The 13312-nt window shown below is 39.3% G+C and overlaps 1 protein-coding gene across 1 annotated transcript in view; it reads right to left on the bottom strand.

The window, feature by feature from the left end:
• Window positions 1–13312, bottom strand: part of ACOXL (acyl-CoA oxidase like) — a 373858-nt gene that overhangs the window by 23481 nt on the left and 337065 nt on the right. The window contains 1 exon segment of the mRNA XM_055240922.2: window positions 3449–3550. Within this exon segment, the coding sequence (XP_055096897.1) occupies window positions 3449–3550 (102 nt within the window).

The following is a 13312-nucleotide window of genomic DNA, read 5'->3' as shown; positions in this document are numbered from 1 at the left end:
CTCTTTGTGGGAAATAGTCTTCAAAGATAGCTGCCATCAATTCTTTCCTTCCCGGCATGTACGTGCTACTCCTCACATCAAGCGGTAACGTCTCTCCTCCAGCTCTGAATCTGTGCTGGCACTGTGACTTCCTCTGACTGATAGAATTCAGTGGAAGTAACACTGTTAGTTCTGGGCCTATCCTTTATGAAGACTGGCATCTTCTACTTTCTCCTTCCTGGAAGCCATCAAATAAAACATTCGACCACCCTGAAACTACCCTACTGTGAATAGGCCCAAACTAGGCTACATGGAAGGAGACAATTGCCCATCTGTTCCTGTCATCCTAGCTGAGGTGCCAGCCATAAGAATGAAGAAGTCTTTGTGAACCCTTAGCCCCAGCAGACACCACATTGAGCAGAAGCACTGTCTGTTAATAGCTGAACTCTGTCTAGAATGCAAAATCATGAGAAATGATGCTGTGGCTTGAATGTGTCCCCCAAAGTTTATGTGTTGAAAACTTAATCCTGAATGCGACAGTGATGAGAGGTATGACTTTCAGAAGGTGAATAGGACATGAGGGCTCTGCCCTCATGGATGGATTAATGCTGTTATCTCAGGAGTGTTTCATAATAAAAGGATAAGTTCAACTCCTCCCTTCCTTCTCTCTCGCTTTCGCCCTGTCTTGCTCTTCCCTTCCATGGGATGGTGCTATATGTAGGCTTTTGCCAGACGTGGGCCCCTTGACCTTGGACTTTCCATCTTCCAGAACTGTAAGCAATGCATGTCTTTTCTTTATAAATTGCCCAGTCTATGGTATTCTGTTACAGCAGCAAAAAAATGGACCAAGATAAATAAGTGGTGGTTGTTTTAAGTCGTAAGTTTGGAGTCATTTGTTATATAGAAATACATTACTGTAGCATTATTACATATACTTTTCTCTATAACCTCCATTTTCCTGAAAAGGAGAAAGGTTCTTCAAGGTTCTCCAGGGTCCACTGTAGTCTGGTTCCTGAAGACTTCTTCAGGTTTTCCATTAGACAGATAAAGTCTTTATTGTTTATTAATATGTCTAAGTACTCCATTTCTATGATCTTCCTCACTTTATCAACCCTGTCTGAAGTTTCAACTGCATTTTCCCCTCTCAATTGGGCCACCACCTCTTAATTTTCTACTCTTCAAGGTCTAGCATAAGAATGGCATTTATTCCTAAGATGTCTGTTCTGTCAACTCTTGTCAGATTCACCAAAGTTGAAATGAAGGAAAAAATGTTAAGGGCAGCCAGAGAGAAAGGTCGGGTTACCCACAAAGGGAAGCCCATCAGACTAACAGCTGATCTCTTGGCAGAAACTCTACAAGCCAGAAGAGAGTGGGGGCCGATATTCAACATTCTTAAAGGAAAGAATTTTCAACCCAGAATTTCATATCCAGCCAAACTAAACTTCATAAGTAAAGGAGAAATAAAATACTTTACAGACAAGCAAACGCTGAGTGATTTTGTCACCACCAGGCCTGCCCTAAAAGAGCTCCTGAAGGAAGCACTAAACATGGAAAGGAACAACCGGTACCAGCCACTGCAAAAACATGCAAATTGTAAAGACCATCGAGGCTAGGAAGAAACTGCATCAACTAACGAGCAAAATAACCAACTAACATCAAATGACAGGATCAGATTCACACATAACAATATTAACGTTAAATGTAAATGGGCTAAATGCTCCAATTAAAAGACAGAGACTGGCAAACTGGATAAGGAGTCAGGACCCATCAGTGTGCTGTATTCAGGAAACCCATCTCACGTGCAGAGACACACATAGACTCAAAATAAAGGGATGGAGGAAGATCTATCAAGCAAATGGAAAACAAAAAAAGACAAGGGTTGCAATCCTAGTCTCTGATAAAATAGACTTTAAACCAACAAAGATCAAAAGAGACAAAGAAGGCCATTACATAATGGTAAAGTGATCAATTCAACAAGAAGAGCTAACTGTCCTAAATATATATGCACCCAACACAGGAGCACCCAGTTTCATAAAGCAAGTCCTGAGTGACCTACAAAGGGACTTAAACTCCCACACAATAATAATGGGAGATTTTAACACCCCACTGTCAACATTAGACAGATCAACGAGACAGAAAGTTAACAAGGATATCCAGGAATTGAACTCAGCTCTACACAAAGTGGACCTAATAGACATCTACAGAACTCTCCATCCCAAATCAACAGAATATACATTTTTTTCAGCACCACACCACACCTATTCCAGAATTGACCACATAGTTGGAAGTAAAGCTCTCCTCAGCAAATGTAAAAGAACAGAAATTATAACAAACTGTCTCTCAGACCACAGTGCAATCAAACTAGAACTCAGGATTAAGAAACTCACTCAAAACCGCTCAACTACATGGAAACTGAACAACCTGCTCCTGAATGACTATTGGGTACATAATGAAATGAAGGCAACTCTGAATTTATTCTTATGGCCAAGTTCATTCGAAAACCTCCATGCCCCTGTGAGAGTATTTGTGTTTTGTTGCTTTTTGCTGTTGTTGTTGTTGTTTTGTTTTGTTTTGAGACGGAGTCTCACTCTGTAGCCCAAACTGGAGTACAGTGGCGCAATCTCTGCTCACTGCAACCTCCAACTCCGGGGCTCAAGCGATTCTCATGCCTCAGCCTTCCAAGTAGCTGGGACTACAGCCATGTGCCACCACGCCCAGCTAATTTTTTTGTATTTTAATAGACAGGGTTTCACCATGTTGCCCAAGATGGTGTCGAACTCCTGAGCTCAGGAGATCTGCCTGCCTCAGCCTCCCAAAGTGCTGGGATTACAGGCATGAGCCACCGCACCTGGCCAGTATTTATGTTTTTAAAGTTGGTTTTGTGTCCTTGGATATGAGCTCCCTTCATGTGGAGACTGAGTCTTATACCTGTTTGTGTTTCAGCATCTCTCCTACAGAAAGGACGTAATCAGAAATGTGTTTTACTGATGAGTATGCTGTTTCACATCCTTTTTCTTTGCAGTAGCATTTTAGTGGTGAATATTGGCCTCACCTTCTTTTTCAGGTGCTCCGTAGCTGTTGTATTGAATTCCCCATGGCTACCACTGACATAAAAATACCCCAGGTCTTTCTTCTTAATATAAAGAATGTATTAATAGGCTTTGGTAAGAAGCAGAAAAGAAATCATTAATACTTTTTTTTTTTTTTTTGGCCAAGACAAGGAAAACACTTTGACACCTTCCTCTCCTTTTCATGTTAGAAAACTCATGTACAGTGAGTCATTCCCTTGTCACCTAAACTCTTAAGTGTAATACAATCATGATAGGCAATGAAAATATACATGTGAAGTCCCAGAGGCATAAAAATCCATGAGTGGAAACTGATAGAAGATTGGCAGGACTGTTTTCTAAGAAAGCAAGGAGACCAGGGCTGATGTACAAAGTGTTTTTCTGTACCCCAGGGACCTTACCTGATTCCTGATCCTCATGCTGGCCATGGGAGTCAAGTATTTATGTTCTAAATACCAGGCCCGCTCCTGAAACACCAGCTTGGTTCCATACAACAGACAAAACTAAGGGGTGGGGGAAAACAAAAGAAATGGACAAATAGCAATATATATTAGAAAACACAAAATCTAAGGAGGTGAAAGAGAAATAACATAATATTACATTTCATAAAATCGTAAAAGTTAATACTTTCCTAATGTAAAATGGCCATGTTTTGGATGTGCGGTATAGGTTTTATTTTTTAAAAGAATTCTATGAAAAATTTAAAGCATATACAAAAGTAGAACACATAGTGTAACGAACTCCCATATATCCTTCCCCAAAACTCAAGAAATTTTAACTCACAACCAACCTTATTTCATATGTAACTTACCTGGTTCTCCTCTACCCCACGTTATTTAGGAGCAAAGTCCATACAGCAAAGTCCACATGAAAGATACTATAAAGGTATATCCTGAATAATAATATCTTGATATTTTCCATTGAGCATGGTTTGGGTAAACTTTCACAAAAATAGCATTCCTCATTTACATTTTGTTTCGATATGTTTTTTCCTATTATGTTTCTGAAACCTACACACAGAGCTTCTGCATCACATCATGGGCACCGAGCAACAATAAATGAGTTTCCCTGTAGAAAGAAGTCACTTTTTATTTAACTGTTTATTCACATAACTCTCAATATTCAATAATTCCAAAATCACACAAAAATAGAGAGCATAGTAGGGGCCTCATGTCTCCATCACCCACATCCACTCATCGCGAATCCTGTTTTTACTCTGCTCCCACCTATTCCCCTTCTCTGTATCACTGCAAAGCAGACCTCAGTCATATCATTTCACCCACAAACATCTCACTGTGTATCTCTAAAAGATAATGACTCATTAGAAGTAAGATAGCCTCAAAACCAAACCAAGCAAAAACAAAACCCTCTTATTCTGAGTCAAATAGAAATGATCTTCCCACCAGAAGACAATTTGCCTTCTATGGCTTATCAGACTCAGAAGTCATGTGGTTCACAGTCATGCAGACCCTGTGGTCTCCTCATTCTTTTCTTGAGGTTCTGGCATATCCTTGGAACAGCATCATTATGAGGAGTCTCATCTATTCGGTCTTCCCAGAAAATGTCACAGTATGGCTGAGCAGCTTATTTATGAAAGATATTTAAGGTTAATTTCAGCTCTTTTATGAAAGATATTTAAGGTTAATTTCAGCTCTTTTATGAAATTGCCTAAGTCTGGACAGTAGTTGCTTGGCCAGATTAAGTGCCCTTTGGGTCTTTTACATGACACCAATAAAGATGTTAGCTGACCCTTCAGACATAGTGTGAGCAACTGAGGCTATGAACTGCAATTCATACTGAAAACATAAATTCTTATAAAAATAATAAATCATATAAATTATTTGGTTAAGCCAAATCATGAGTCTCTAGATGAACTTCTTATGTGCTACAAAAATATTTGCTGTGAGTTTCTGGGTGCAGAAATTTAATCCTCATAACTCAGGTATACAAAAATATAAGATCAGTGACAAGAAATCCAGAGCTCTAGAAGTATAAGAGTTCTTAGAAATAATCTAGTCCATCTTCTCACTCAATCCAGAATCCTGCATCAGCCAGGGTTCAACCAAGAAACAGATGATACATTCACATTAGTATAATATAAGAAGCATTTAAATAGGATGGGCAAGATGTAGGAGATTCCCTAAGAGATAGTGCAGTACACTGGAGCTGGTATCTGGAGCTGTTACCACCTTCTAGGCTTAGAGGGTAGAGGGCAGGGAGTGGCTGCTGGATCCTGGAAGAAAAAGCTATGTAAACAGGGACATTTTAAGAGGAGTTGTAACCCTCGGCCAAGAAAAACAGCAATCCCAAGGTGACCCCATGGCGAGGCAAGCAGGGAGCAGGGGGATCCTAACTCCGCTGTCTTCCCCCCTCTTTAATCTCTAGCTGTTCTCAGCTAACAAGCGATGTGAAGGACCTCTTCAAAGACTCCAAACCACTGCTCTAGTTGTTATCTAAACCAAACTAGGTTCAAAAGGCGAGGATTCCATGGATGCAGGCAATGTGGGTCAACTTCCTAGATCCACACAGGGTAGAGAAGAGTGGTGAGCAGAGCTGCAGAGGCAAATGGAAGACATCTATCACAAGTCACATCTCTAACACCCCTGACACAGGGTCATTCAGCATCTTATCCAGTCCCATCTGATCCAAGCCAAAGCCTGTGTGATCACAGAGAGCTCCCAACAAGCTGCTAACTGGCCAGCATTCCCAGGCTGTTCCCAAATGATGGTTTTCCCCAGGCTCACACCATGCATCCTGGCTATGTCTGCTCTTCCCTTCTTTGGACTTGAGAATTGCTCTCCTGTTGACAGTCTGTGGCTTTTGTGTACCTGATTCTCAGGGCCACATTTTTGGCTTTAATCTTTTGCTTTCCTCCAGGAACACAGCTCAGACTCTCCTTGGGCTACCCCTTTTGCTTGTCCTGGTAAATAGGAGTCCTGGTTCTTGGCGGCTACCAGAACACCACAGCTAGGCACAGGTACCATCAGCCCAGCCTCAGTCCCCCAAACAGTACCTGAAATGTCTTTCTTCTGTGTTCCAGAGATGGGAGCTCAGTGTGTTAAGAGGCATCCAGTTTCCTAATGAATCTCATTGTTGGAAAAGTCATTGTGTCTGGAGCCACTTCTCTATGGAATATGAATTTATGGATTAACTGTGAGGAAGGGGATCTTGTCCTGCTCATCTTTATATGCCTAGGGTCTGGTAAAGGAGATGACACACTGTATGATATTAGCTGAAACCCAATTTCCTGTAACTCATAGCTATTGATGTTACAGCTTCTGCTACCTAAGGAACCAAGCAGCAGTCTATGAAAGCTTCCAGACAATAGCCTTTAAAAAATTTAAAGACATTTTTCACATCTCCACTTAGTCTTCTACCCTTCAGGATGATCAGCCTCGACAGATTGTCAATCTCCTCTTAACACTTGGTTTCAACTCTTGGGCCACCTTGAAACTGGTGGTCTAGTCTTCATGGTTAATTCTCTTCTCCAAGGTGTCTTATAAAACTAAATGCAATATCCAGTGTTGTCTCATCACTATGGCGTCTGCAGTACCATTACTGCCCTAGGTTTGGATTCTATACTTTTACATGCAAAGCAAGGCAGAATGTGCTTTTATAGTTGGCATATAATATTTTTGAATAAATGAGTGAAAGAATACCATGCACATTTGGTTTATATCAAGCATTTGATCATTTGACATTCCTAACTAAGCCTTTCCCCCCGTAAACTATTTTCAACTAAACGATACATACATATATACATCCCTAAGGGAATTATTTTAATTTTAAATTTATTTTAAAGTCATCTTGTTGATATAGCCTACCTTGAACTCCCCAAGGAGTTCTTTATGACTGTTGGTTAAGTCACCTGACGTGTTTTGTCATTTACAAGTTTGTAAAGTCTTGTCAGCTGATAGGTCTACATCAGCTGAATTCAAGTTATCTGAGACTTGATTCAAGCTCTCTGGAAACTTTTTTAATGGAATATTACCTGACTCTTGTTTCTCTAGCTTGGCAAAATGTTGGCCAAAATCAAGATACATCATCAATTTTTCCAAATTTTCTGTTTTTGTTTTTGTTTTTTTGAGACGGAGTCTCGCTCTATTGCCAGGCTGGAGTGCAGTGGCAATCTCGGCTCACTACAACCGCCACCTCCCTGGTTCAAGCGATTCTCCTTTCTCAGCCTCCCGAGTAGCTGGGACTACAGGCTCGTGCCACTATGCCCAGCTAATTTTTTGTATTTTTAGTAGAGATGGGGTTTCACCATGTTGGCCAGGATGGTCTCGATCTCTTGACCTTGTGATCCACCCACCTCGGCCTCCCAAAGTGCTGGGATTACAGGCATTAGCCACCGTGCCTGGGCCCAAATTTTCTCATCTAGTAATCTGATTAAGAAAGGAAGTACAAGAAAGGAAGGCTAAGCCTTACTTAATTAATCCTTACTTATCCTTACTTAACTAGGCAGCCTTCTAGTGATGGTCCCTTTTCTATTTGTACATAAACTATCTGGAATAGTCTTTTGTAGAATTTTAACTTGGATTTATATTAATCTCAGATTCTATAGTTTCCCATATCTACTTTTGTTTTGTTTTTGTTTTAACTTTTATTTTAGGTTCAGGGCTATATGTGTGGGTGTAGCTCAACTGATGTCATGGGAGTCTGGTGTACAGATTATTTCATCACCCATGTACCAAGCCTGGTACCCAATAGTTATTTTTCCTGATCCTCTCCCTCTTCCCACCCTGCACCCTAAGGTTGGCTCCAGTGTCTGTTGTTCCCCTTTGTGTGTCCATGTGTTCTCATTATTTAGCTCCCATTTAAAAGTGAGAACAAGCAGTACTTGGTTTTCTGTTCCTGTGCTGGCTTGTTACGCATAATGGACTCCAGTTCTATCCATGTTCCTGCAAAGGACATTATCTCATTTTTTTTTCATGGCTGCATAGTATATATGCCACATTTTCTTTATGAAGCCTACCATTAATGGGCATTTAGGTTGATTGCATGTCTTTGCCATTGTGAATGGTGCTGCAGTGAACACAGGCATGCATGTATCCTTATGGTAGAATGATTTATATTCCTTTGGGTATATGCCTAGTAGTGGGATTGCTGGGTTGAATGGTAATTCTGCTTTTAGTTCTTTGAGGAATTGCCACACTGCTTTCAGCAATGGTTGAACTAATTTACACTCCCACCAGCAGTGTATAGGTGTTCCTTTTTTCTCTGCAACCTTGCCAGCATCTGTTATTTTTTGACTTTTTAATAAGAGCCATTTTGACTGGTGTGAGATGGTATCTTATTGTGGTTTTTATTTGCATTTCTCTAATGATTAGTGATATTGAGCATTTTTTCATATGCTTTTTGGCCACATGTATGTCTTCTTTTGAAGTGTCTGTTCATGTTCTTTGCCTACTCTTCAATGGGGTTGTTTGTTTTTGTCTTATAAATTTAAGTTCCTTATAGATGCTGGATATTAGACCTTTGTCAGATGTATAGTTTGCAAATATTTTCTCCCATTCTGTAGGTTGATTGTTCACTCTGTTGATAGTTTCTTTTGCTGAGCAGAAGCTCTTTAGTTTAATTAGATCCCATTTGTTAATTTTTGCTTCTGTTTTAATTGCTTTTGGCATCTTTGTCATGAAATCTTTGCCAGTTCCTACATTTGGAATGGTATTTCCCAAGTTATCATAGGTTTAGGTTTTACATTTAAGTCTTTAATCCATCTTGAGTTGATTTTTGTATATGGTGTAAGGAAGGGGTCCAGTTTCAGTCTTTAGCATATGGCTAGTCAGTTATCCCAGCACCATTTATTGAATAGGGAGTCCCCTCCTCATTGCTTGTTTTTGTTAGCTTTGTCAAAGATCAGATGGTGTGCTGCATTGTAGGTGTGCAGCATTATTTCTGGGCTCTCTATTCGGTACCATTGGTCTATGTGTCTGTTTTTGTGCCAGTACCATGCTATTTTGGTTACTGTATCTGTAATATAGTTTGAAGTTGAGTAATATGATGCCTCCGGCTTTGTTCCTTTTGCTTAGGATTGCCTTGGCTATTTGGACTCTTTTTTGGTTCTATATGAATTTTAAAACAGCTTTTTCTAGTTCTGTGAAGATGTCATTAATAGTTTGATAGGAATAGCATTAAATCTGTAAATTGTTTTGGTCAGGATGGCATTTTATCAATATTGATTCTTCCTATCCATGAGCATGGAATGTTTTTCCATTTGTTTGTGTCATCTCTGATTTCTTTGAGCAGTGTTTTATAATTTTCATTGTAGAGATCTTTTAATTTCTGGTTATTTGTATTTCTAGGTACTTTCTTCTTTTTGTGTCCATTGTGAATGGGATTGCATTCCTGATTTGGCTCTGAACTTGGATTTTGTTAGTGCATCAGAATGCTACTGATTTTTATATGTTGATTTTGTATCCTGAAATTTGCTGAAGTTGTTTATTAGCTCAAGGAGCTTTTGGGTAGAGACCATAGGGTTTTTCTAGACATAGAATCATGTCGTCTGCAAACAGGAATAGTTTGACTTCCTCCCTTCCTAGTTGGATACCTTTTATTTATTTATCTTGCCTCATTGCTCTGGCCAGGACTTACTATATTAAGCAGGGGTAGTGAGAGAGGGATCCTTGTCTTGTGCTGGTTTTCAGGGTGAATGCTTCCAGCTTTTGCCCATTCGGTATGATTTTGACTGTGGGTTTTTCATAGATGACTCTTATTATGTTCAAGTACGTTCCTTCAGTGCCTTTTATCGAAGATGTTCAATAAAATGCAACATTCCTTCATGTTAAAAACCCTCAATAAACCAACAACCAACCCTCTATACATCAACAATATCCAAGCTGAGAGCCAAATCAGGAATGCAATCCCATTCACATCTATCTATCAAATTTCATCTGCATCTACTGAGATAATCATATGGTTTTTGTCTTTAGTTCTGTTTATGTGATGAATCACATTTATTAACTTGTGTATGTTGAACTAACCTAGCATCCCAAGGATAAAAACTACTTGATCATAGTGGATTAGCATTTTACATGCTGCTGGATTTGATTTGCTAAGATTTTGTTGAGTATTTTTGCATCTATGTTCATCAAGGATATTGCCCTAAAGTTTTCTTTTTTTGTTGTTGTGTCTCTGCCAGGCTTTGGTATCAGGATGATGCCAGCTTCACAGAATGAGCTGGGGAGGTGTCCCTTCTCAATGTTTTGAAATAGTTTCAGTAGTAATGATACCAGGTCTTCTCTGTATATCTGGTAGAATTCAACTGTGAATCCATCTGGTCCTAGGCTATTTTTGGTTGGTAGGCTATTTATTACTGATTCAATTTTGGAGCTCAATATTGGTCTGTTGACAGATTCAGTTTCTTCCTAGTTCAGCCTTGGGAGGATGTGTGTGTCCAGGAACTTATCCCTTTCTTCTAGATTTCCTGGTTTGTGTATATGCAGGTATTCACAGTAGTCTCTGATGGTTATTTGTATTTCTGTGGAGTTGGTGGTAACATCCCCTTTGTCATTTCTAATTGTGTTTATTTGGACTTTCTCTCTTTTCGTCTTTATTAGTCTAGCTATCTTATTAATTTTTTCAAAGAACCAACTTTCGGATTTGTTGATCTTTTGTATTTTTTTATGTCTCAAACTCCTTCAGTTCTGCTTTGATTTTGGTTATTTCTTGTCTTCTGCTAGCTTAGGGGTTCGTTTGCTCTTGCTTCTTTAGTTCCTCTAGTTGTAATGTTGGGTAACTAATTTCAGATCTTTCCAACTTTGTGATGTGGGCATTTAGTGATATAAATTTCCCTCTTAACACTACCTTACCTGTGTCCCAGAGATTCTGCTATATTGTATCTTTGTTCTCATTAATTTCAAAGAACTTCTTGATTTCTGCCTTAATTTCATTGTTTACTCAGAAGTCATTCAGAGCAGGGTGTTTAATTTCCATGTAATTATATAGTTTTGAGCAATTTTCTTAGTCTTGATTTCTACTTTTATTGCTCTGTGGTCCAAGAGCATGGTTGGTATGATTTCAGTGTTTTTGAATTTGCTGAGCGTTGTTTTATGTCCGATTGTGTGGTCGATTTTAGAGTATGTGCCATGTAGCCATGAGATGAATGTATCTTCTGTTGTATTTGGGTGCAGAGTTGTGTAGATGTCTATCAGGTCCATTTGATCCAGTGTTGAGTTCAGGTCCTGAATACTTTTGTTAATTTTCTGCCTCAGTGATCTGTCTAATACTGCCGTTGAGGTGCTGAAGTTTCCTACTATTATTGTGTGGGAATGTAAGTCTCTTCATAGGTCTCTAAGAACCTGCTTTATGAATCTGGGTGTTCCTGTGTTGTGTGCATATACATTTAGGTTAGTTACATCTTCTTGTTGAATTGAATCATTTACCATTGTGTAATGTCCTTCTTTGTCTTTTAAAATCTTTGTTGGTTTAAAGTATGTTTTGTCTGAAATTAGGATTGTCACCTCTGCTTTTTTTTTTTTTTTTTTCCTGTTTTCCATTTGCTTGGTAGATTTTTCACCATCCCTTCATTTTGAGCCTATGGGTGTCATTGCATGTGAGATGGGTTTCTTGAAGACAGCATACTATTGGGTCTTGCTCTTTATCAAGCTGGCCACTCTGTGCCTTTTAATTGGGTCATTTAGCCCATTTACATTTAAGGTTAGTATTGATATGTGTGGATTTGATCCTGTCATTGTGTTGTTAGCTGTCTTTGAAAAGGTAGACATTTGCTCATTATAATTTTCTGGGATTTCTTTTGTCCCCCTTGGTTTGACATCTCTGTCAATCATAAGTCCTTTCCAATTGAGAACAACATTGCTTCAGAGAGAAGATGGTGACATAATAGGAGATAAGTAGCTTTGCTTTCTTTTTGCCACGTATTAATCCCAAATTTTTCTTGCCTAAACCAAGAGTCCATCTCTTCACATCTTGAATATAGCTAAAAATGGCCTTTTACATTTTTATAAGATTATTTGTCAAGCCTCATGTTATGCTGGGGTTTGGCCCTACTGACATTTATTAAATGCTTTATGTTTATATTTGGACAAATGTCTCCCCTACAATCCTTCCACTTCTCATTGTGTGTGTGTGTGTGGGTGTGTGTATGTATTCCTTAGATCTGTGTTCATAAGACAGTCCCTCTATTCCTACCCTACTTTCTATAAGTATGTCTCAAATTATAACAGTTTTTTATTTTTTTGGAGAGATGGGGTCTTACCATCTTGCCCAGGCTGGTCTTGAACTCCTGGGCTCAAGCGATCCTTCCCCCTTGGCCTCCCAAAGTGCTAGGATTGCAGGTATGAGCCACCACTCCTGGCTCCAAGCCACATTTTTTTTTTCTGGAAGTATTGTCAGAGTGACATTTCTGTTTTTATTCCTCACAAGTCCATGTGCCCCTTTGAAGTCTCTGTCTATAGAGTCTAATATCTAATATTTATCAAACACCTACTATGTGTCAGACACTACAAGGTATTTTATATCCACCTCATTTAGTCCTCATAATAATTCCAAAAGCTAAAAGTTGTAGACCTGTGCAGGAAAGAGCTAACAGGTCTGGGCTGCTCAAATCTTGCACAAACCCAAAGTTTTCAGGACTGGCCCTTTCCTGGCTCTTGGGAGAGAGACTTTTGAGCTCTTGTAGTATCTTGCCTGGTATGAGTATGTTTGTGTGCCTGGACCTTTGGGCCATGGTGCATCACTTTTACCTCTGGGGTAGTTGTGCGATATGGTCTGAGGAGCTGAGGTCAGTCATATGAATGCTACATGCTTATATGACTATTCAAAAAAAAAAACAAAAACCCTGGACTCCAAGGTTTGAGTGATCTGGTTGCCACCACCTTGCACATGTTATCATGCATCATTGTTGGGACAATTAAATGCTGTCTATAGACTCCATTGGGAGTGGGCAATTGGAAGTTTGCTGATGTCTCCTGGATTTTACCCCCTGTACCTTTACCCTTTGCTGATTTTAATCTGTATTTTTTGCTGTAATAAACTATAACTATGAATATAACAGCTTATCTGCATCCTATGAGACCTTCTAGCAAATCCCTGAACCTGAGGATAGTCTTGGGGACACCTGACACAGCCCCCTTTTTACACATGAAGAAACAGAGGCTCAAAGAAAGTTAAATGATAGAGTAAGGGTTGGAATTAATCCTTTTTTAAATTATTATAATTTAAGTTCTGGGATACATGCGCAGAATGTGCAGGTTTGTTACATAGCTATACATGTGCCATGGTGGTTTGCTGAACCCATCAACCCA

The sequence above is a fragment of the Symphalangus syndactylus genome, chromosome 14 (genome assembly GCF_028878055.3).
Source record: "Symphalangus syndactylus isolate Jambi chromosome 14, NHGRI_mSymSyn1-v2.1_pri, whole genome shotgun sequence".
Taxonomy (NCBI): Eukaryota; Metazoa; Chordata; class Mammalia; order Primates; family Hylobatidae; genus Symphalangus; species Symphalangus syndactylus.
This window is presented reverse-complemented; position numbering and strand designations above follow the sequence as displayed.